The 24,748-nt window shown below is 36.4% G+C and overlaps 1 protein-coding gene across 6 annotated transcripts in view; it reads right to left on the bottom strand.

Annotated features, from left to right (window-relative positions):
* Positions 1-24,748, bottom strand: part of TPD52L1 (TPD52 like 1) — a 136,355-nt gene that overhangs the window by 46,429 nt on the left and 65,178 nt on the right. For all 6 annotated transcript variants that reach the window (XM_072643215.1, XM_072643217.1, XM_072643220.1 and 3 more), the window contains one exon: positions 12,992-13,107. In XM_072643215.1, coding sequence (XP_072499316.1) covers positions 12,992-13,107 — 116 coding nt within the window. The remainder of the gene's footprint in view (positions 1-12,991; positions 13,108-24,748) is intronic.

Raw genomic sequence — 24,748 nt, 5'->3', positions numbered from 1 at the left:
CTTGTGAGGCTCAAATGAGATAATATTTATAAAAAAATACTTAGCACAGTGTCTAGAACATAGTAGGCCCTATACAGATGCTTAACATTTCCTGCCCTAAAAAACTCTGGAAACCTACAAGCATTACATAAATTCTAGCTCTGTCATCATTATTCCACGGTAACTGACTACACTATTCATCTACTTCTAATGACAAAATTCTTCCTAAGTCCAACTTCAATCTTTCTAGTTATGATCTACATCCAGCTTCTCTTTTTTATTCTAAGTGGAAACTATAATTGCTCACACTGCCATTACATTACATTTCCACTGCTTTGGTAATGTTTATTAAGATACTTATTCAACACGTGAATAAGTATATGATGCTGGTGTAATACAGGACCTAAATTTCAGTTTCCCATACTTTCTCAGGACATGTAAAATTGTGGCTACAGTATGATTTCATTAAGAAAAGAAAACAATAAAGCTTTAATGTCTGCATCAGTCTTGTTAATACAAAGTCAGTTTCTTCCAGATTTGTACAATGTTTTCTGCCCAGGTTGGCTCCAGTGGCTCAAGGCACTAAAGTAGCTATTGATGATATAATGGGATCATTTTAAGGAAAGGACTCTCTGGTATATAATATAGAAAGTTGGCTATCTCGATTATACTATGGTATGACTTCTGTATTATTTTAGTGATCCTTTTCCCTTTTTAAGAAACAGATTTTCTTAGAGGCTACTGAATGTTAACGTGTTTATTTAATAGGCTTCTCCAACACAGAGAATTTTTTTGTATCCTATACAAGTAAAGAGAATACACGGGTAACAACAGTTAATAGAGCCGAGAGATCTCATTCTTTCAATCTGACTGAAGAGCAAAGACATTACACATCACCTTGGTCAGGGCTTCACATAAAAGTCACTAATAGTCCCTAATAGTGAAAGGTGGCATCCATTGGTTGAGGTAAGATCCCAAAGGCTCTACCTTTCTGCTTTTGAGATTTTCTTATTCAAAATCTTACTCTGATGCCTCACCATGATGTGAAGGTTCTCTGAAGCAAGGAGTATAGGATCTTTTTTTTTTTAAAGTTTTGATCAATGTATTTCAACACAATTGATTTCCTTTACAATGCTATATATTTTATTTTATGTTTTTAAAAAGATTATTCTGAGAAGAGATCCATAGGCTTCATCAGACTGCCAAAGTAATCCACAGCAGAAAAAAAGGCACATGTTCTATGAGAGTGTCGCAATGCTGCAAAGGCTTAGATTATGACCTTACCATCCAAGGATTGGCCTAGCTGAGCAAAGAGAAACTCAACACCAGGTTAGATAATTTGGGGGCCTCAGAAACTTTTGAAGACTGCCTACAAAGAGAGAAAGTGTGGAAGAGAAGAGAGATTAGACTGTACACCAAGCTGAAGGTCTATGGAGCCTATGTGCTGACTTCATTGCTGTATGCCTGTGAAACTTGGACAGTCTACCAGCACCTTGCCAGAAAATGGAATCCCCTCCATTTGAACTGTCTTAGAAAGAGTTTGAAGATTACCTGGCAAGATAAGGTATCAGACTCTGAGGTCCTCCCTCAAGCTAAACTACCAAGCATTCAAACTATACTGCAGAGAGCATGACTCTGATAGGCTGTCTATTTTACAGTGAACTTGCAAAAGGTAAGCATTCACACAGTCAAAGACTTTCTCAAGGTCTTCCTGAAGAACTTCATTATCAGTTGTGAGACATGGGAGACTGGCACAGCATGATGTGTCTGCATCAAAGAAGGTGCTGTGCTCTATGAGCAAAGGAGAATCACAAAAGTACAAAGGAAACATGAGATGCAGAAAACTAGATGGAGCTCCATCACAAATGTGGTAGAGCCTTCTAAGCTCCTATTGGAAATATCAGCCACACCTGAACATCTGCCCCTTGACCCAATATTGTGATGTCCTTGGTCTTCTCTGAGAACAAAGGACAAACAACAATGACAACAGAATTCACAACAAAATTATAGTTCTTTACAGTTTTAGTTAATTTGTTCTTTGCTCACCTAACATATATAATATTGAACTATAAATAATGACTGTCCTTTTAATAGTTTTGTGAGGAAAAGTGCAGTATGAACCTGTGATTTCATTAGTGTAGGTAACTCTCAGTACAGACACTCCCTCCAACAATGAAGTTATCTATAATTTATTGTCTTAAAGAGTTGTCTGGGGTGTTAAATGGTTAAGTGACATGCATATGGTCACACCAGGAATATGTGCCAGAGGCAGAATTTAAAACCAGCTCTTCCTAATGGTATCTACAAGATCCCTCTGCCTTAACAAACACATGACAACGCTATTTAAAACATCCACCTGGGTATTATCCCTTTAAAAAGGACATGTTGGGAGGCTACACACTTATTTTGATGATGGCTATTCTTCTTCTAAGTTAGTTTAAATCATCAAATTCACTCCTCCTTAAAAATATTTTATCAGTCATTTAATTCACCAGATGGGGTTCCAAATGACATTTACTTGTTTTCACAAAGAAAATCCACTCTCTGAGGTTGGATCACCTGGATCTTTGGAAGAATGAGTCTTAGGCTCTGAAGGCCATCCCCAAAGAATAAGTCTAAAAATGCTCTGAGCAACAGCAGTGTCACTAAAACACTTGTATGTAACAGCAACACAAGGAGATTACTTTTATGCGAACAAGAATTAGATGCTTAAAGTTATGTCAATTTTAAAATTTCACATCACTTTAAAGTCTCCCCTATAGAATGCTTGAGAATTGCTCAGTTCCATTACAATTAGGGTTCTCATTAATACAAACCAGTTATTCTAAGGCATGATTTAGTCCTGGAAAAGAACTTGAAAGTGAAGAGAGAAAGCCTACAGACTGGAAAAACAATTCAAAGCATATGCTGTACTGATGATAGAACAAAGCTTCATTGCCATATACATGGAACATTCTGGCTTTTTAGTCTGGACCTCTGATTTATCAGTATGAATATGCCTGTTCCATCACCAATGCAAATCAGTAGCTCATCTATATTTTATACTCTTAGGGAACTGCCTGGGGCACTGGAGTAAAAGATTAAGTGCCTTATTCACAATCAGACAGCTCGCATTTTGGTGTCAGAAACTGAGCCTGAATAAAGATCTTCCTGACTTCAAAAAAAACCTCTATGATACTCTTCTGGTATGTAAAATGAAGAAGTTTTACTAAATGGTCTCTGAGGTTCCTTTCTACCATTCTGGTCTATGATCCTATCCATACTATGCAGTTTTGATTCTCCAAAACAATATTATTAGTTTAAAAGCATCAGCTCACTTCTCTGGCATGGGTCTGCTTCTGAGAAAAGCAGTTGCTAAGTGAGGTCTGCCTTGACAATTCATTTATTTCATGGCATACGTCTGCTTAGAGTCCTAAGAAAAACAGTTAAGGAAGTTAAGACTAACTCAGAGTTCTGAGAAAGCAGCTGTTCATTTGAATTGGATAGGCTGTAAAATATGAGAACAAATGGAGAGCATGGTATGCTTCAGTGATTTGTACATGACTAAAGAAATACAGAAATAGGTTAACAACTGGGAAAATAAAGACACCAGAACCATATATGATGATGGGACAAAAGTGATTTAACTGATCACAGACAAAAGATAGTTACAAACATAAGCTAAAGGAACATTGTTTATAGAGTGTATTGGGGGGGGAGAAAGAGACAGAGAGATAAATACACACATACACCCAGAGAAACAGAGACAGATGAAAGCATAGATTTAACAAATGAGGTAAAGAGAGAACCTAACACTCTATTCTATCATTTGTTGCTGGGTAGATTAGTTGTCCAATGACAGTCAAGGGTGTTTTCTACCACTACTGATGATGAAAGGAAGAAGGAAAGAAAGACTATACTCTGCTATCTTGTGGAAAATGGAGAGACAGAGAGAGGAGAGGACTCTGACTTGTACTGGCATCTGTTATTACTGAAAAAGTGGTGATGACAAAGAATTTTGCAAAGGAGCAGAGCTGGAGAAATTTTTCCCAGTTTCAAGATGAAGGCTGTTGCTCTTTCCTAAAAGGGCATAACACATTCATTCATCTGAAGGCATTACCTAAGCCTGAATTTGGAAGTGATGGATACCAGTTTAATACAGAAGCTATATATATATCAAGGAACTTTTATGGACAATTCCTAAGACAGAAAGAGGATACTGAAACATCATTATAGAATTGTGAGATACCCTGAGCATATGAATTTTCCCTCATTCATGAGCTTCTCTTGACTCTTTCTCAAAGATATAAATGCAGTGCATTGGTGGTTAGAATGTGACCCAGGTTCATGTGTGAACAGTGATGCATTTATTACACCTGCATTTGACTTATAAACATATCTGTGATACTATGATTATTGTTAAGTAAATGTTTATGTTTAAAATCTAGTGTGTCATCATTATGAACTGCTGGATTTGTGCAAACAGAAGAATATCCATGGGGACTCAAGAGTTTCAAGTGATGTGCAGAGGAAGTATTTTCCCCCACAACAGGGTTTTTACCCCGAGGAACCTATGACAGTCTGAGTGTTTCTGATTCTTTTATATGACAGTGCCTTACCTCTGCTGATTATTTCCAATTTATCCTGGATGTAATTTGTTTGTACACAGCTGTTTCCATATCATCTCCCCCATTAGATTGTGAGCTTCTTGAGAACAGGTACTGTCTCTTCTCTTTCTTTGGATCACCAATGAATGACTGAGTGTAGTTTTATGGGAGATCCTTGTCTGAGAATCCAGTGTGAAGACAGATTTGGGTTGAGTAAGCCAGCCCAAAAAGTAAATGTGTGGGTACATCCCATCGAGGTGTTATAGTAATTAAATAGGAAGACAATGTAATCCACCTAGTTAGCTCGATTTGTTAGAACACCGTGCTAATTAGTCTGAGGTTGAAGATTTTGACTCTCAATCAATTATTGTCACTGTTCTCTGACCACAGACTAGTACCAACTCAAGAAGCCAGTTATCTTGAAAAATACACCACTGATTGCTAGAGACTGTGACAAATGAGGATCAATATCCCTACTAGGAAAAAAACAACTCAAAAGCACCCCATTATGAGTGAGTCAAGAGCACCACCTTTGTCAAACCAGCATCTTTAATAGGCAAGGGAAATGTACTAATGGTAAACACATTGTTATATGGCATGTTGTGACATGAAATGTATATAATTATTTAGAGTAATCAAAGGCTTATTCAAGTTGGATTTGGCATAGATGTTGGGGAAATGCAATTAGCAATTAGGTACACAAAAATGACAACTGCAAGAACAAATACAATAATACCTAATTAATCCAGCATCACTGAGTTATTCAAATAATTTTTTTCAGATAACTGAAGATTATTCCTTTAAGTCTCCAAATTTAGTTTACAGATAATTATAAGTCAGGGAATTTAATAAGTCATTCCTGAAGAGTAAAGTGAACAGCTTTGTAATAGTTAATTTTCCTCTGCCCTCAGGGGTTGTTTTGTTTTTTTAATTCCAGGATATCTCCTATATGATTGAGATATGAACATCTTACTTTGAGAAAAACTTGAGTCTTACCACAGTCCACATTATGCAATAAAGGGGGAGGAGGAGAGGAAAGAACCTTATACAGGAAAAAAATGTGAGGTCCTAACATCTTTAACAAACTTAAAAGTTATAAAAATATCACATGGGGTTATCTTCCCAAAGAAAATAGTGGCAGTGGTGCCTACCGGGAATTTAAGCTAAAATGAATAGCATTAGAGTGACAGCTTCACAGAATCTGAGAGCTGGAAGGAACCTTAATTACCACCTTGTCCTGACCATATACAAAAGGATGTTCCACTTTTAACATATCCAATAATGATTGTCCAATCTCTGCTTCAAGACCTTCCAAGACCTTCAAACCCTCCACCTCATAAGGCAGCCCATCCCCTTTGAGAGCAGGTTTAACTATTGGAATTGTTTGCTGACATGGAGATTTACCTGGTCATTTTACCATTCATTGTTTATGGTTCAATATTCTGGGACTAACTCTTTAGAACAAATCTAATCACTTATCCACTTGACAGCTCTTCAGATGAAAATAACTCTCAATATCCCTGTCTTCCCAGCCCTAGGCTTCTCTTCAGGGTAAGAAGAGTTCTCTTAGCTGATGCATATGACAGGGACTTAAGGCTCTTCACCACCTGGTTCCCATCTTCTGGAATTTTCTAGCTTATTAATATCCTTCTTAAGTCATGGTATCTAAAACTGAACAAAATACTTCAGATAAAGTGTGATGAGGATAGAATTAAGTGGAACTATCATCTCCTTTTTGCAAACACTATGCACCTGTCTTAAAGAAACCAAAGATCAAATGGACTTTCGTGGCTTCCATGTTACACTGCTTACTGAGTTTGTGAAGCGGCTGAACTCCACCCTTATCTTTTTCAGAGTAACTGTTATGTAAACCATGTCTTCCTCATTCTATACTTAAGAAGATATTTTTCTACCCAAGTGCAAGATAATGATTCATATTAAATATCATCTTATTAGATTCAACCCAGTGATCTAGCCTATCAAAATCCTTTTGCATTCTGACTCTCTCCTCTAGTATGTTAGCAATCCCTTCTTGTGTTATGTCAGCTGCAAATTCGTCCTGTATATTACCTGTGCCTATGTCAAGGTCACTGATAAAAGTGTTAAACAGTTTAAAACTTTAGATCAGATCCCTGGGAAATTCCAGTAGGGACCTGTTACCATTCTGACACTGAACTATTAAGAACTTACTCTTTCAGTCTGGCCATTGCATTAGATCTGAATCCATTTGAATATATTATCATTTAATAGTATGAGGCAATTTATCAAAAGCTTTGGTAAAATCTAAGGAAACTATAATCACCGTGTGTGTGTGTGTGTGTGTGTGTGTGTGTGTGTGTGTGCGTGCATGTTGCCTTCTAAACTGGAGTGTTTGCTGGAGACTCTTCCATTCCTTTGCTTCCACTGTGAAAGTCTAAGTACTCTGGCAATATATTAAGGATGAAACCTGCTCAGGTACTTTAATATAATGATTACAAATCAATATTCATTGACTCATTTCCCTTCCAACTATGCTCTTTTGGATTTCTCCATCATGCCCCAAGTAACCTCATAATCTTTTTTCTAATAGTATGACAACAAGCAACATGCATTTATTAATACATGCCTTCAATACAACAGGCACTATCCTAAGAACTGCTCCCCCAAAAAACTGTTTACTAAGAAGGGTAAACAATAATCCCTGCTCTCAAAGAGCTCACAGTCTAATGAGACAACATGCAAACAATTACATACAAGATATATACAGGATAAATTACAGATATACAATGGAGGGAATGCATTAGAATTATGGTGGAACAAGAAAGGCTTCTTGTAGGTGGTCAGGTTTTATCTGGGACTTCAAAGAAGTCAAGAAGCAGATGAAAAAGCACACCAGTCCAAGAATGAAGAATAGTTAGTGAAAGTGCACAGAGCTCAAGGAACAGTAAGGAGTCAACAATACTAGGTCACAGAATACACAGAAGGGAGTAAAATGTATAATGTGTAAATGTGTAAAACGACTGGAGAGGTAGGTAGGGGCAGGGTATGAAGGGCTTTAAAAGTCAAGCAGAGGATTTTATATTTGATCCCAAAATAGGGACTGTTGAAGTTTACTTAACAGTAGAATGACATGGTCAGAGTTGCAATTTGGGAATATCGATCAGACAATGGAGTAGAGAATGGCTTGAAGTGAGAAAAGACTTGAGGAAGAGAGACCAACCAGAAGACAGTCCAGGCATGTGGTGATGACAGCTTGTACATGGATGGTGACCATAGAAAAAGCAAAAAGGAGCCTGGTATAAAATGCTACAAAGGCAGAAGGAAAGGACTTAGCAACTGTCATTTGGGGGAACTTCATAACCTTGCAAGATCACATACACACACCTTATAAATCCTCTCTGGCCCTGGGGCCCCTCAGATTGGAAGGTAAGAGAGTAAAGAGCTCCTAGCTTCTCTTAGAACTTTCACTTATGGAAAGTGCTCAGGCCTACCATTTCCAAATTTACTACCTGGATGCACTCCTTCAGACCTCTCTATCATGCTCCCTTGCTGGCTACCTTCCTTTCTCCTGACCTTTTCAGCTTCCTCCATTACATGGTAAGCTCCTTGATTGAAAGGACTTTCTTTTTCATATTCGTATGCCCAGGATTTAGCACAATGTCTGGTACATCATAGGGGCTTAATAAATGTTTACTGACTGTCTAGAAACCAAAAAGTTTCCTCTCTTTGGCCTGTTTGCTACCAGAATGAAGATCATTCTGAGCAACCAGACTGTCAACACCCCAGAAAATGCTGACATCTCTCTTAAGGGCAGGACAGCTATTGTGAAGGGGACCATATCAATGTTGAGCTCGGTCTCCTTGGAAAGAAGGAAAAAAGACTCCGGGTGGACAAATAGTGGAGAAATCGACAAGACTTTGCAACCATGCGCACAATCTGCAGTCATATATAAAACACAGAGTTATGCTGGGTTTTTGTTACAAGATGAGGTCTGTGTATGCTCATTTTCCCATCAATGTTGTTATTCAAGAGAACGGTTCAACTTCTTGACATCAGAAATTTCTTGGGTGAAAAATTTTTCCAAAGAGTGCGCATGAAACTGGGTGTTGCTTGTGCTGTTTCTCAAGCCCCAAAAGATGAATTAATTCTTGAAGGAAATGACGTTGAACTTGTTTCAAACTCAGCTCCCCTGATCCAACAGGCCACCACAGTCAAAATCAAGGATATCAGAAAATTTTTGGATGGCATCTATGTTTCTGAGAAAGGCACAGTGCAACAAGCTGATGAGTAAGTTGGAAAAAATGCCAAAGGCTGTGTCCTTGTCAGATGTCAAAATAAAAATACCTTTTGTCAAAAAAAAGAAAAAATAAATTGAAAAGTTTCTCTGTCAAAAAAAGTTATTAAGAAACTCATATAAGTTGAAAGGACTGCCTAATATCTATACTATATATACATGGCACAAATCTGTTATGACAAAGACAAAAACGGTCCACTTCCCACCCAAAAATTACCTTTTACTCTATTTTATATTTAAATGTTTGTATACATGTTGTTCATATTGTTCCCTATCTCCCACAGTATAAAGCAAGTTCCCTGGGAGCAGGCACTAATTCATCTTTTTCTCTATCCTCAGAGACTACCATAGCATACAATAGGCAAATGAAACATATGTACTGAAGGAATGAATGATGTCTAGATTCTGTATGTAGGGTGATCTAAGTAGTAATAAGAAAAGGAGAAAGGTTGCCCCCGGTTTATCTAAACATGCAATTGGTTTTTGTTTTTTGATTCTTCATTAAAATTCTTAGGTTCAGGTTATATTTTGCATGTAAGGTCGATCCCACTGATTCTTATCAGTCAGATATGGTCATTGTCAGTTATTTTTTCCCAAGTAAATCTGTACTAAACTATACATATATATGCCACTTTCCCTAGGCCCCATGTGCACACAGGTGTTGTTTGTCCTTCTTTTTCAAAAAGGACCAATAACATCATGGGGTGATGTCTTGACTTGTGTCAAGATATTGGATTTAAGTGTTGCAGAGTTGCAAAAGTCATCAGCCTCATTTTCTCTTCCAGAGTCACTGAAGTCCAGTAGGCAAGACCAAAGTCAGGATGATGGCAATGACCCAGGATGCAATGGATGACCTTGGCATCTTTGATGTCTAAGTAAGCTCTAAGCATTCCACAGCACCTGTTTTAGCCATCTTCGTGGCCATTTGAATAAACTGTTTTCATTCAGCCATTCTACTGGGGAATGCTTGGGGTAAACATCTCCCTACCTCACTGACAATTCTGGAGACTGTCAAGCTACCCTCAACTTGGTTTAGCTTGTCTACAGAGATGGTTTTACTGGGGTGCTCATGCTATAGATTCTTAGAGCCACAGGTGAGAGTCAAGTGGACATGAAAGGTGGATGAGAAGCCCTGAAAAGGGACTGGCAAACCCTCACACCAGAGGCATTAGTCCAAGAGGGAGCATGTACCAGTGGAAAAAACTAAGCACTCTGCAGTCAGAGGACTTTGGTTCTAATACAGGCTCTGCCACATAGTAACTGACAAAGTGAAAGTGCTCAAAGAAATGCACACAACAGCATGTAAACAGAAGATGAATGACCAGGACACAGTGGGGTCTATGGCTACGAAACAGCTTTCTTTTTTTTTCTTTTGTAAACCTATCTTCTCATTAGCAGCTTTAAATAGGATAAGAAGGAACTAGTTCCAAAAGTTAATGGATTCATTCCTCTCATGAAGTCATGGTGACACAGTATGAAAAGACCAACTCTGTTAAAGAGCAATTAAAGCATTTTGTACAGCTATGTTAGAATCTGCTTACAGACTAAAGAGGTAATTAAGAAGATTTGTTAATAAGGATTACTATGTGCAAAATCACAATGATCAATTTTGCTAAATAATACATAAACACAAAATTCAGTTTCTGAGGAAGATATGAGAAAAGTTCCAAAGCCATTAAAATTGTTCTGTTTTATTCATTTCAATTCAACAAACATTTATTAAGTCCTTACTCAATTTTCAGCGTTGGAAGACAAAGTCTACATTTTTAGGAAGCCAGATAAGCTAATTTAACTACAATGACTTTAGAGACAGAGGCTCAGAGTGGGCAATGGGCACTGGGAAGATCTACTTCATATATAAGAAAGCATTTATAAAGTGCTTATCATTATTGTACTGAGCACTAGAGATACAAATAAAAAAAAAAGCTAGCCCCTATTCTCAAAAATCTTATAATTTACTAGAGTAGAGTATGCTAACTTTGTTGTGTCTTGGACACCTTCAGCAATCTGGTGGTGCCCTTCTCATAAAAATGTTTTTAAATAACTGACAGAAATGTTAAATTTCTGGGGTTCACAACACATATTTGTTGTTCTTGTTGAAAAAGGTTCATGGATTATTGTTAATAAATATGTACATTTTTTTCTTTATCTAAATTCAAGATTCTCTAAAATCTATCCCCAAATGTCACTGGGCCCCAAGTTAACCAGTTCTGTACTAGAGAGAAAAAATTTACATATAGGAATAGAGAATCCAATGAATAGAGCTTTGGTCAGGGCAATTATGAGACCACAGAGAAAGAAGATTATTCTTCAAGTCACAACAGCAATACTGATTTGATTACTGTTCCCTAAACAAGAATCCTGACAAACTACCTACAATATTCCCAACCACTTGACCCTGGTGGGTAGTTATATGGGATGAAGTATATATAGTCTGTGGCAGGCTCAAAATAGGAGACTGACGTGAAGATTGACTCATTCTTCAATCCTTGCTTAGAATACTCCCCACACACTTTCAACTAATTACTGACACATTTGAGTTAGCAAGTTCTTCCTTCAAGAAAGCAAACAATCCCTGAAAGGATTAAGCCTGTTTAGCAGTCAAAATTTACTAAAAATTACTTTATAACCTGGTTTTCTTAGACTTGAGATCTACCAGTTTAGGAGTTTGGGTTCCACATTGGGGTGCTTTGCATAGCCAGAAGACATTTATAAAGTTCTGGGCGCTTGAAGGATAGAACATATATACTAGAAAGTAGGAAGGGGTTATAGATATTAAAGAGAGAAGGCATGAAAGACAGACTTCACCTACTTTGCAATTCTACCCAGGGGACAACAAGGGCCTTTCAGGAGAAGAAAATTATGATGGGTAGTAACATAGAAGACATAAGTGGGTGAAGCAATAGCATGGGCCTCAAACTTTCATTCTTTTTTTCTTTTATGTTATTTTTTTTATATTCATTCTTCTCAAATTTTGAGTTCCAAATTCCCTTCCTCCCTCCCCCTAACTTAATATGGTGTCAATTACACAGGTAAAGTCAGCCAAAACATATTCCTGTATTAGCCATGTTGGGAAAAAAAAACAAAAACAGGTAAGAAATATAAGAAAAGTGAAAAAAATGATGCATTAATCTACACTCAGATTTCATCCATTAATCTCTCCAGAGGAGGACAGCAATTTTCCTCATAAAACCTTTGGAATTATCGCAGATCACTGCTCTGCTCAGAATAACTAAATTGTTCACATTTGATCATCATTACAATACTGCTACTACTGTGTACAATGTTTTCCTGTCCTGCTCATTTCACTTTGCATAAGTTCCTATAAGTCTTTCCAGGTTTTTCTAAAAACATCCTGCCCATTATTCCTTCTAGTACAATAGCATTCCATCACAATCATATATGACAACTTGTTCAGTCATTCCCCAATTGATGGGCATCTCCCCCCCCCAATTTCCAATTCTTTGGCACAACAAAAAGAGCTGTCATAAATATTTTATAGGTCTCAAACTTTAAAAATCACAGATACAAAAACTCTCTTTTTGTGTCATGCCTATTCTGAATCAATATTGGGTGAACAGATGTGATGACTTAGTATTTTAAATACATCCATGAATTACAAGTATGTTCATGAACTTTGTTGTCTAACAGGACCTTTTAATTAATTAATCATAAGGTTTAGTTCTCCCTTTTGAATTGCATCTCTTGAGTTTTTACTGTCTTGCTAAAAAGGGCACAAGTTGTTATTCTGTTGTTTTAAGAAAAAAATACCCTCCAAATACTCTAAGCAACATCTGACCTAAAACGCAGACTATATTTTAAAGGACAGTGAGTATCAATGATAGAAGACATACTCCTGAATGAATTCCATAGTTCTTTTAAAGATTCATTATTCCATAGTATAATTAAATGGTACAAATCTACAACTAATCACTAATGTTTGCTAAAATATCTCAACCATTCATTTTACCTCTGCAATCAACCTGACAATGGACAGTGTTGCGAATTAATCTGGCAAAATGACTCATTTTACAGTATACTAGTCTATAAAATTGTATTAAGTGAAGGACAAAATAATTATAGTGTACTAGAATTCATTGTACTAATAATAAATCGCAAGTTCTAGAGGTAGCAATATGAATATTGAGCTTACCTTAACTAGTTCACTCTTCAACTCTTCTCTTTCTTCTTCAGATATCATACTACTGAGGTCAACATGAGAGATAGTTTCTTCATCAGGTTCATGCAGTGGATCAGTCTCCAACAAACCTTAAAGAATGAAGATAAAAGAAGATCAATTAAGATAATTAAGAGTTGTCCTATCTTCCTTAAGAAAAGAAAATTGGTCTACAAAACCAAAGCAAAGTAGGAAAGTGGACCATTATTATCTAGTTAATAATCCAAGGTGTCCCAGTCATGTTCAAGGGTTGAAATAATCCTTTTATAAAAACATATGCAATCCCACTTACCCACTGAAAGTAAAAGTAGTTCCCAAGGTAGCTAGAAAGCAAAAATAAAAGCAATATTATGTATATTAAATATACCAGCAAGGGAATTAAAAGCAGTTGATAAGTAGGGTCTCCCTGGAGTCTCAGAAGATCCCTGCCTAAGTCCTAAAACCTGTTTTTATAGTTTTCTTTCCCAAAGGACCCACAGCTGAATGTCAAATCAACTCATGGGTACAAAGTTAACTCAAACTGCTTCAGATCCACTATATAGCTTCTTCACTCACAACAGTCTCATCTGATTTTACAGGAGTATGAGGTTAACTCAAATCTCCCCAGTTCCACCAATACCCTGGCCCATAACACGTGGCTTTCTATGTACGTTGACCTAACAAGACTATTGGCTTAGCTCTGACTCCACTGATGTTGATGTGTAGTATCAACATGTTCTGTAGCAAGGCATTGACTATGATGTCTTTGTACCTACATCATTCTATTAGCATCAACAAAGCAATAATATCAGCTATCTCATCAATGTATATTGATTATTCAGTCTTACTGTCTCTCCTGAGGCCCAGTCCAGCACCACTCACTGCTTGCTGGACAACAGCACCAGGATATCCTATAGGCATCTGAAACTCAATACATCCAAAAGAGAACTGATTATATTTCCCTCAAAATACATCCCTTTTCCTAACTTTGCTATTAAGACATCACCATCTTTCCATTCAACCAGGTTCACTAACTCAGAACCATCATCATACTTCTTTACTCTTCATATCCAATCAGTCACAAATTCTTATTGATTTTACTCCCATAACATCTATCCCTTCCTCTGTATTCCCATGGCCACCACTCTAGTAATTCCTCCACACTTTCAGGTGGATCCTCTGCAGTAGCCTCCTAACCAGTATCCCTATCTCAAGTCCCTATCCTCTACAAACCATTGTCCACACAGATGTCAAAGTGATATTCCTAAAACACAAATCTGAACAAGGCACTCCACAGAACAAGAAACTTCAGTAGTTCCCTACTACCTCTGGCATAAAAGACAACCTCCTTTGTTTGCTTTTAAAGCCCTTCAACACAGCCTGGCTCCATTTTGTATTATTATCTCTCATTGATTCTATATTCCTACCAAATTGGCCTGTTTGCTGTTTCAAAACTGTTCTCATTTCCCTAATGTTGTACTCCAGTGTGACACACCAACACAAGGACACTGTTAGTATTTGATCAAGACAGATCTAAATGCTCAACCTTACATTTTGTTTTCTTACTTTAGAGTTCCAACCATTTTAGTAAATGGGATAGAGATTGGACACCTGTGATTTCACTGGTATAAGGAAATTCTATCAATACAATAAACTGACACCCTTCCTGAAACTTTCAGATCTAGAAAGCTGTCTACAGCAAAGTAGTCAAACATGCAGGCCCCATGGAGCCCACAACAGTCCTCCGCTAGCTGAACCAGATTAAAATACAATTGGAAAAATTTTTTTAACAAAATAAACAATAATACAACACAGATAATGTTAATCTGTAATTTTCTAAGTCAATATAATAAGGTCTGCAGAGATCCGTTTCTATTTGAGTTTGTCACCATTGACCAAGAGCACTTGGAGGCCAAGAACTTGCTCAGGGTCACACAAACAGCTATAAGTATAGGGCAGAATTTCAACCTAAGTCTTCCTGGCTTTAAAGCCAGCTCTCTAACCCACTACATCATACTGCCTTTCAAGACAATTAGTTACTCTGCTAAAAATGGGAAAGACATTGACAAAATATCTAGACATTCAGTTTCTTCCTTCAATAAAGGGAGAAAAAAATCAAAAAATCTTTTAACAAAAGAAAATTCACAACTGGAAGGTGGCTAATAAACTCATCAGCAGAATCTTTCTCATAGCCACCTAGAGGCAATTAGGTGATGAAATGGATGGAGTGCTGGGTCTACAGACAGGAAGACATGAGTTAGAATCCAGCTTCAGATACTTATTAGCTGTGTGACCACCTTAGGCAAATTGCAACTTCTGTTTGCCTCAGTTTAAACTGTAAAATGGGATTAATATCATCTTCCTCACAGAGTTGCAGTGAAGGTCAGATGAAATATTTGTAAAGCGCTTAGCATAGTGCCTGGCATGTAACAGGAGCTGTTCCCTTCCCTTCTCCCTTATCTCTGTCCAATAGAGTAGAAATATAGAACTTTTCAAAGAAGAAAGAAGAGAAGGCATTTCTGAGATCTTCATTCCTTACTGGCCTCTCTTTCCTTAGCCCTCTCTCATTTCACTCCTCACTGACATACAAATCCCTTCAAGTCCTTCCTTAAAAAAGCCTGTCCTCAGGTTTTGCCCAAGTGTTACTTAGTATTATTTATTGAGTTCAAATCTAATTTCTTTTTAAATTTTGATCTATTTTATTATGAATTAATGGGTTAAAACAAGCATTTCCATAACAGAGTGTAATACAATGTATAATAAAAAACATGATATAATAAAAATGAATATGAAACTGTGAATCTCTTATGTACAACTTTTAAATATATAATAAAGCCATCATGTAAATTTATTTTCCTTTCCTGACCCCTATCATAGAGATGCCTACCATGAGACACAAATACCTATATATAGACACAATAATATATGTAAAATCACCTATTTCTATTTATTAGTTCTTCCTCTGGATGCAGACAATGTCTTCCTTCACATATAACTCCATATATATATGGAGTTAATTTGGGTATTCATAACAGTCAAAATGACTTCTTTACTCAAAGTTGTTCTTAAAACAATATTGCTGTTACTGTATAAAATGTTCTCTTGGTTCTGCTCATTTTGCTCTTCACTATTTTATGCAAGTTTATCCATGTTTTTCTAAGATCATCAAACTCAACATTTCTCATAGTGCAGTAGTATTCCATCATAATCATATACTACAATTTATTCAGCCAATTGATGGGCATCTCTGTAATTTCCAGTTCTTTGCCAGCACAAAGACAGATGCTATAAATATTTGAGAAGGTATAGTTTCTTTTCCTTTTTTCCTTAATCATCTTTGGAAACAGACCAAGTAGTGTTATTCCTGCATCAGAGGGTATAAATAGCTTAATAACTGTTTGGGCATAATTCCAGATTGTTCTCCAAAAAGTGGGGATCAGTTCACACCAACAATAAATTAGTGTTCCAGTTTTTTCACATCCCCTCCAACATTTGTCACTTGCCTCTTCTATCATTTTAGCCAATCTGTGATAGGTGTAAGATGATATCTCAAGGTTCTTTTAATTTGCATTTCTCTAATCAATAATGATTTTTAGCATTTTTCATATGATTATAAATGGTTTTGGTTTCTTCATTGGAAAACTGCCTGTTCATATCCTTTGCCCGTTTATCAATTAGAGAACAACTCATATTCTAATAAATTTGACAAAGTTCTTTATATATTTGAGATATGACACCTTTATCTGAGAAACTGTTTATAAATTCCACCTCCCCTCAATTTTCTATTTTCCTTTTAATCTTGGCTACATTTGTTTAATCATACAAAACTTTTAAAATTTAATGTAATTGAAATTATCTATTTTACACCTCATTCTACTCCCTTTCTTGTTTATTCACAAATTGTTCACCTATCTATAAGTCTGATAAGTACGTTCTTCAAATTTTCACATAATTATATCTATATCTCTATATCTATATCCATTTTGACCTTATCTTGGTAAATGGTATAAGATATTGGTCTAAGCCCAATTTCTGCCAGACTGCTTCCCAGTTTTTCCAATAATTTTTTAACCAAATAATGAATTCTCATCCCAAAATCTTAAGTCTCTACACTTGTCAAATACAAGATTACCATATTTCTTTGTTGCTATACCTTGTAAGTCTACTCTGTTCCACTAACCTACCATTTTATTTCTTAGCCAGTACCAGATAGTTTTGATAATTACTGCCTTATAATACAGTTTAAGATCTGGTACTGCTAAACCTCCTTCTTTCACATTTTTTTCATTAATTCTTTTGATATTTTTGAACTTTTGTTCTTCCAAATGAATTGTTACTTTTTTTCTAGCTCAGTAAAAATTTTTTTGAAATTTAATTGGGATGGCATTGAGGTAAAATTGTCATTTTTATTATATTGGTCCTGCCTACTCATGAACAAGTAATATTTTTCCAAATATTTAAGTCTGATTTTATTTGTATAAAATTTTTATAACCTTGTTTATATATTTCCTGTGTTTGTTTTGGTATGGGTACTGTCAGGGATTTGATGCTATATGCTAGAGTTATTTTAAGTGAGATATCTCTTCTCACAGGATTTCGTCTGTCATATATAGGAAGGATGATGATTTATATGGATTTACTTTATATGCTGCTACTTTGGCTAAAATTATTGCTTTAATTTCTTAGTTGAGTCTGAGATTTTCCAAATATATTATCATATTGTCTGCAAAAAAAGATAGTTTTATCACTGCATTCCCCAATCTGATGCCTTCTTTTTTCCCTCTTATTGCTATTGATAGTGGGCATCCTTACCTCATACTTGATCTTGCTATGAAGGTTTCTAGTTTATCCCCATTACAAATAATGTTTGTGGATAGCTTTAGATAAATGCTTTTTATCAACCTAAGGAAAAATCCAATTATACCTATACTTTCAAGTGTTTTTAACAGAAATGAATGTTGTATTTTTTCAAAAGCTTTTTTCTGCATCTTACTGACATATGAACTAAAAAATTTTTATTATTGATATAATCAATTATGTTAATAGTTTTCCCTTATGTTACAACATCATTGCATTCCTGGTATAAATCCCACTTGGTTATAATGTAATATGTATGTAATCTTCTAGCTAGTATTTTAGTTAGGATTTTTGCATCCTAAATTTCTGAATTTTTTTTTCTTGTTGCTTACAGTATCTTCTCCTTAACCTGAGCTTTGAAATTTGGCTGTGACACTCCCATAAGTTTTCCTCCTGGGATCTCTTTCTGATGGTGAATGGTAGATTTTTTTCCCCTATTTTTACTTTACCCTCTTGTTCTAGAACTTCAAGGCAATTTTCTTTAATGTTTCTATAATATTCTATCAAGATTATTTTTGTGAACGTAACTTTCAGGTAGTCCAACAATTTTCACACTACCTCTCCTCAATCTGTTCTCCAGATCATGATTTTCCTAATGAGATGTTTCAGATTCTCTTCTACTTTTCAAAGTTTTATTATTTCTTGGTGTCTTATAATATCATTCAATTCCTTTTGCCCAATTCTAGTTTTCAAGAAATTATTTTCTTCCCTAATATTTTGGACCTCTTTTTCCAACTGGTCAACTTTCTTTTAATAATTTTCTTGGATTGCCCCAATTTTTCCTTGATGTTTCTTATTTAATTTAGAATTCCTTTTTAAGTTCTTTCAAGAATTATATTTGGGCTTGTGTCCATTTGACATTATTTTTTGGTGTTAGAGTAGCTTTTTTTTTTTAACCTCACTATATTTCTCTGAATATGAATCTAGATCTTCTTTTACACCATAGCAGCTAACTATAGTCTGGTTCTTTTTCCTTTGCTTACTCATTTTTATTTTATTTTTAGCACCTTATTATTGCAGTCAGATTTTAATTCTGAGCTGTGGGTAACGGTGTTTCTGGCCTCAGGTCCTCCACACTGTTGGTTTTTGAACTGTGTCTGGGGGCTCAACCTCAGGCACTCCTCCCCTAAGCCCCCAGCCATGCTGTTCTGAAAACATTCTTGCTCCCTGCTACCTATACTGCATTCACTGAGGTATGGTGCCTGCTTCTAGCCCATGGCCATAGCAAAGGACCATGTCTAGTTAACACCTTTACGCCTGGTGTCCAGAAATACCACAGTCCCCCAATCTTGCCCCACTCAGTCATCTACTGTTAGATAAAAAGTGTGAGGTGAAAGTTCCTGTGGGTTTGATTTCCCAAGGGCTAGTCTGCTTCTAGATGTAGGTTGGGGAGGGGGAGCAAGGCCTGCTGTTTATTGATTCAGGGGAGCTGGCCTGAAAGTATTTACACCTCACACAGGCCAAACCTCAACCCCAGGAGGTCCTATCTTTTCTGAGATCCTCTCAAGTTGTCTTAGGAAGACAACTGCTTTGCCCCTTTATTTTTGCTGCTCTATGTTCATTTTGTGGTGATGTTCTGCCTGTTTGTAGAGGAAATTGGGAGAACCTGGAATATTCTGACCTATTCTACCATCTTCTCAGAATGCCATTCTAAATGAAATTACTTTGACTCATTTTCCTCTTCATACTTTTCTATCATGGTTGCTAATTTATGTGTCAGGTAGTTAGATATAACGGCATTATGTAAACATGGATATAGAAGAAAAACAGAATCATTTGTTTATGCCACAACTCAATAGGTTCACTTTGCAAAGGCAGAGAGACATAGATGACAATACTAAGGAGAAGGATTATGGTACAATTAAGGCAGTGGGGTTAGAAAGCAGAGAAAAAAATGATAAGCTAGTAAAACAGATTCAGAATTTCAAAACAGACCAAAGGGGAAAAAAAGGTAAAAAGGAACAGATGAATATAGGTCAGAACAGTGAATATGTAAATGACTAGTTACCTAGTTACTATGGAGATAGATATCAAAGGAAATAAAAATAGGTTTGATGAAAGGAAGCATCAGCAAGCAAATCAACTGTACAAAATCGAACGGCTGCAAATATGTCATGGGTCAAGTATTTGAGAAGCTGCTCTCCTCTGGATATGTCCAAATTGTTTCCATCATATAGTGATATTTTAGTGCTCACTGAAAAAGCTCAATGTACTTTTGCCTAAACATCTGGAACAACTGTTTGTAGTTACAATGGCTTAATTACTCCTTAAACAGTGGTCATAACAGTGGGGCTGAGGAAACAATCTCATGTACAGCAAAAAGTTTCAAAAAAAGGTTTTCTAAAATAAACTCATCCATTTATACAGCTGGGTCTTAAGCAAACTTGCTTAAGTAGGTGAAAGTTGTATCAGGCATTTGCATCACTCATTTCAGTTCCTCATCCTGTATCCTAAACATTTATTGTTCTCATGATAGTCATACTAAGGAGTATCAAGTTCTGGGTCTTCATCTCTTTCAAATGATCATTCCTGTTCCCTTCAGAGCAATGGTTGATGACTAGCAAATATGAATAACAAATCTAACAAATAACAAATCTGTCAATACATTCTAATAGCTTATGTGTTACCCATCATAGGTGACCCATTTATGTCTTAGCATGGATCTATCTTTAGAGCACAAAGTCTCTTTAGTCAAAACAGCATTCTATGCCTGGCATCAGGTTGCCATGACCAATGGAGTTTTACTTTACTTCTTAATTCTTTGGATCTGGGATCTTTTCAATAAAGGTATTACCTCCAATAACTGAAACTGATCTGTCGATACCTGCTGATGTTCTCTCACTAATTTCAATGTAATTCCATAAATCTGTGACTAATTAAACAATATGCTGGGGGTCTTCCTCTAGATCTCTTGATATTGTGAGTATCAACAGAGCATGCAGGTTGCCCCTCAGTTGTCTCTAGTGCTTTGTGAATGACCCATAATTGGCCATTCACACATTTTTCTAATGACATCTTCTACTCCACTTCTGCAAAAATTCTTGTTTAGAAAGTTTTGCAACCTGCTCACATATACTACGTATTTTTCTACTGGGTGATCTTTATCTTCAATTCTCAAAAGACTATGGTATTCAATGACACTCATGATTATACCTGGGAAGAATACTGGTATTAAAAAGATTAAGTTTTATTTAAGTCTTATTCTAGGAGTTGTTAAAAAGAACAATGCAATTTCCAGCCCACTTTCCTTTTCCCTGTTGAGTTGTGGAATCATCACATTGTCTGTTTTCAGTGTCTATCCAAGTCATATGTATTAATGAACCAGCATTATGGACCGTCTATCTAACTACCAAAATCTGGCATTTTTTATCCTTTAGGTTTTTCCCATAGTCCTTTGTCTGGTGTTCAAAGCTTATAATCTAGGCTCCTCCCTGCCTTTCCAGTCTTCTTACTCCTTACAGTCAGTTCTTATCATCCCCGCCATACTTTGTGATTCAATGACTCTGATCTCCTTGCTGTTCCTCACACGAGACACTCCTTATGCATTTTTACTAGCTGTTTCCCCATGTCTGGAATCCTCTCCCTCCTCACTTATGTATCTTGACCTCTCTGACTTCCTCTAAGTCCCAGCTAAAATCATACTCTATATAAGAAATCTTTCCTGATTCCTCCTTAATGCTAGTACCTTCTCTGTTGATTATCTTCAATTTATCTTGCACATATCTTGTTTGCACATAGACGTTTGCCTTGTGTTGTCACTCTTAGACTGTAAGCTACTGGAGAGCAGGGTCTTCCTTTTCTTTGGTGGTGGTGGTGGTAGGGACTTTCTTTGTATCCCCAGCATTTAGTACAGTACCTGGCACACAGGACATATTAATAAATGCTTGTTGATCAACTGTGTACATAGACTGAGTTCTTCAGAGTGATTATGGATCTCATTTAGGAGGTTCTGCAATGGGCCAAGACTTACAATTAGCATAATTAAATATACAAGCAGGATATGGGCAGAAGGTCTGGATAGCATTAAGAGAATGATGGGCCTGCGTGTTCATTTCAGAGAATGGAAGTGCCCAGGGATAGTCCATTTTATCTTTGTGTACTCAGTACCTATCAGACTGCAAAGCACACAGTGGGTGCTTAGTTTGTAGAACTGGAAAATGGCTTTGCAAAGAGCTCATAAGATAGACTAAGCTTTTTGAGGATACAGACTGTTTCTATCTTTATATCCCCAGTACCTAGACAATAACAGGTAGTACAGAAAAAAGTACACTGACTCTGGAATCAGAGAACCTGGGTTTAAATCCTGCCTCTGTTGCTTACTATACCTGTGTTACCCAGCTTCAGTTTCCTCACTGAACAAATGAGAGGGTTAGACTTACATGGGCTCTGAGGTCCCTTGCAGATCTAGATCTATGAAGGAATCACTATAGGAAATACCTTTTTGATTTGGACTTTATACTGGACATCCTCTATAGAGGTGGCAAATACCTATAGCAAGCATTCATCTTCCTATTTTATGTCTCTATTGATGTTAATAATTACAGGGTCATCAAATAGTTATCTCTGTTGTTATAGCTTTTAAGGAATCCCATATGATTTTTGACATATGCCTGGGAGACTTCTCATTAGAAGTTTCTCCTCCACTAACATAAGGTTTTTTAAATTAAAAAAAAGGCACAAGGTGATCTGGTATTCTTTGCTCCTTTCACCAACTATGTGACTATAAAGATGAGGCCTGCTATAGGATACCACTTGTAAAAATCTATCTATTCTCTTCTAATTCTTTCAGCAAGGACGCCTTCAATATATATGTACGTTAATCTCATTAAAAATTTCACGGAAATGGGAAAGTGAGATATATAGAATAGTAATTATTGACAATTTTCATGTTTTTTAGTGTGGGGTAAGTATGATACAATATTTTTCCATGCCCTCTGGTTCCCCTTCCTCATGCTCTCCTCCCTAATCCGTCCTCCATATAACTGCCGAAGTGTCAATTCTAAAGCAAAGGTCACTTCCATGTACATGCTGCTTCCCCCACCCCCTGCACACCTCCCCTAGAATGAAAGCACTCAGAAGGTGGGGACTATTTCATCTTTATCTCTGAATCCATAGCACCTAACAGAGTGGTACATGATCAGTTACACTCTATTAATCTCTACGACCCTCCTTTTCAAGATATCATCCTACCTTTCCTCTTCCTTTCTCAGCCACACTCCTTGAAAACAGCTTTCTATATCCATTGCCTCCTGTTCATTTGAGGTAGTTTACTCAAATTTTTGTAATTCTGTTTCCAACTCCATCACTGAAGCTTTTCTCTCCAAAGTTACCAATAATCATTTACTTCCAAATCTAATGTTTTTTTCTGTCCTCATCCTTTTTCTCAAAATAAATTGTTATTGTCATCTGTTTTTATAACACAAAAATTCCTCCCGCCATTCTTCCTCCTGCTCCCTCTCAAAGAGCCAACCTACGTAACAAAGATTTTTTCTTTTTAAGAGAAAGAGAAAGGGGAGGAGGGGGAATGACAAAACTGAACAATATATAAAAAAGGTCTAAAAACATATACAACTTTCTACAGTCAACGAACCTCCTACCTTTGCAAAGGAGTGTGGTATTGGGGGATTCAGGGGGGAGAGCTCTACCTTGGAGCCAGGCTTTTTCTTTGTTATTTTGCAACATTTATTTTTTATTGTTTTGGGGTGATTGTTCCTCTCCCCCTTTATAGCGTGTATAACATTATCTTAGCTCTGCTTGCCTTACTCCACAGGCTCCCAAGTTTGTAACCTTGATTGGCTAATATGACAGAAAAGGAAAATGACAAATAATGGAGGGGATGTGGAAAATCAAGGACACTAATACACTGTTGGTGCTGATCTAAACATTCTGGAGAGCAATTTACAACTATGCCCAAAGGACTATAAAACTGTGTATATCCTTTGACCCAGCAATGCTACTTATGTCTATATCCTAAACAGATCAAAGAAAAAGGAAAAGGACCTATACGTTCAAAAAATATTTAAAACAACTCTTTTGGTAGTGGTAAAGAATTGGAACTTGAGGGAATGCCCATCAATTGGGGAATGGCTGAACAAGCTGTGGCATATGAATGCAATGGAATATTACTATACTAAAAAAAATGATAAGCAGGCAGATTTCAGAAAAATCTGGAAAAACTTTTATGAAGTGAAGTGGGCAGAACTAGGAGAACATCGCACACATTAACAGAAACACCACTTAATGATCAGCTGTGAATGACTTAACTACTGTTTTGATCAATACAATAATCAAAGACAATTCTGAAGGACGTACAATGAAGACTACTAGTCGCCTTCAGAGAAAGAACTGTTGGAGTCTGAATGTAGATTGAAGCATACTATTTTTCTTGCTTTTTTTTTGCAACATGGCTGATATGGAAATATGTTGTACATGACTTCACATATATAACTGATATCTCATTTCTTGTCTTCACCATAGGTGAAGGTAGAGGGAGGGATGGTAGAGAAAGAATTTGTGACTCAGTTTTTAAAAAATCAATGTTAAGAATAAATTTGAAACAAACAAAAAAGAAGCAATATAAAATAGCACTACCACATGGAATATTTTGTTTAGCTTATCAAACATAAAGCATATATTCAGAAGTAAAAAGCTACATTATCCTTGACTTTTAGTATATAAAGGGATGTTATAAACAAGTTTAAATGGGAGTTTACCAACTCTTAAATATTAAAGTGAAAACTGCAATATTTATTACTTAATTATATTGTTTCATGGTTCTTGGTAAAATATCCTCAAGCATATTTTTTTAAACATGAGACTTTTCAAAATCCCCACACTTAATTCCTCAAGCGAAAAGATAAATGTCGATCCCATCTCATTACTACTGGGATTTACGAT

This window comes from Notamacropus eugenii, chromosome 2 (assembly GCF_028372415.1).
Source record: "Notamacropus eugenii isolate mMacEug1 chromosome 2, mMacEug1.pri_v2, whole genome shotgun sequence".
NCBI lineage: Eukaryota > Metazoa > Chordata > Mammalia > Diprotodontia > Macropodidae > Notamacropus > Notamacropus eugenii.
This window is presented reverse-complemented; position numbering and strand designations above follow the sequence as displayed.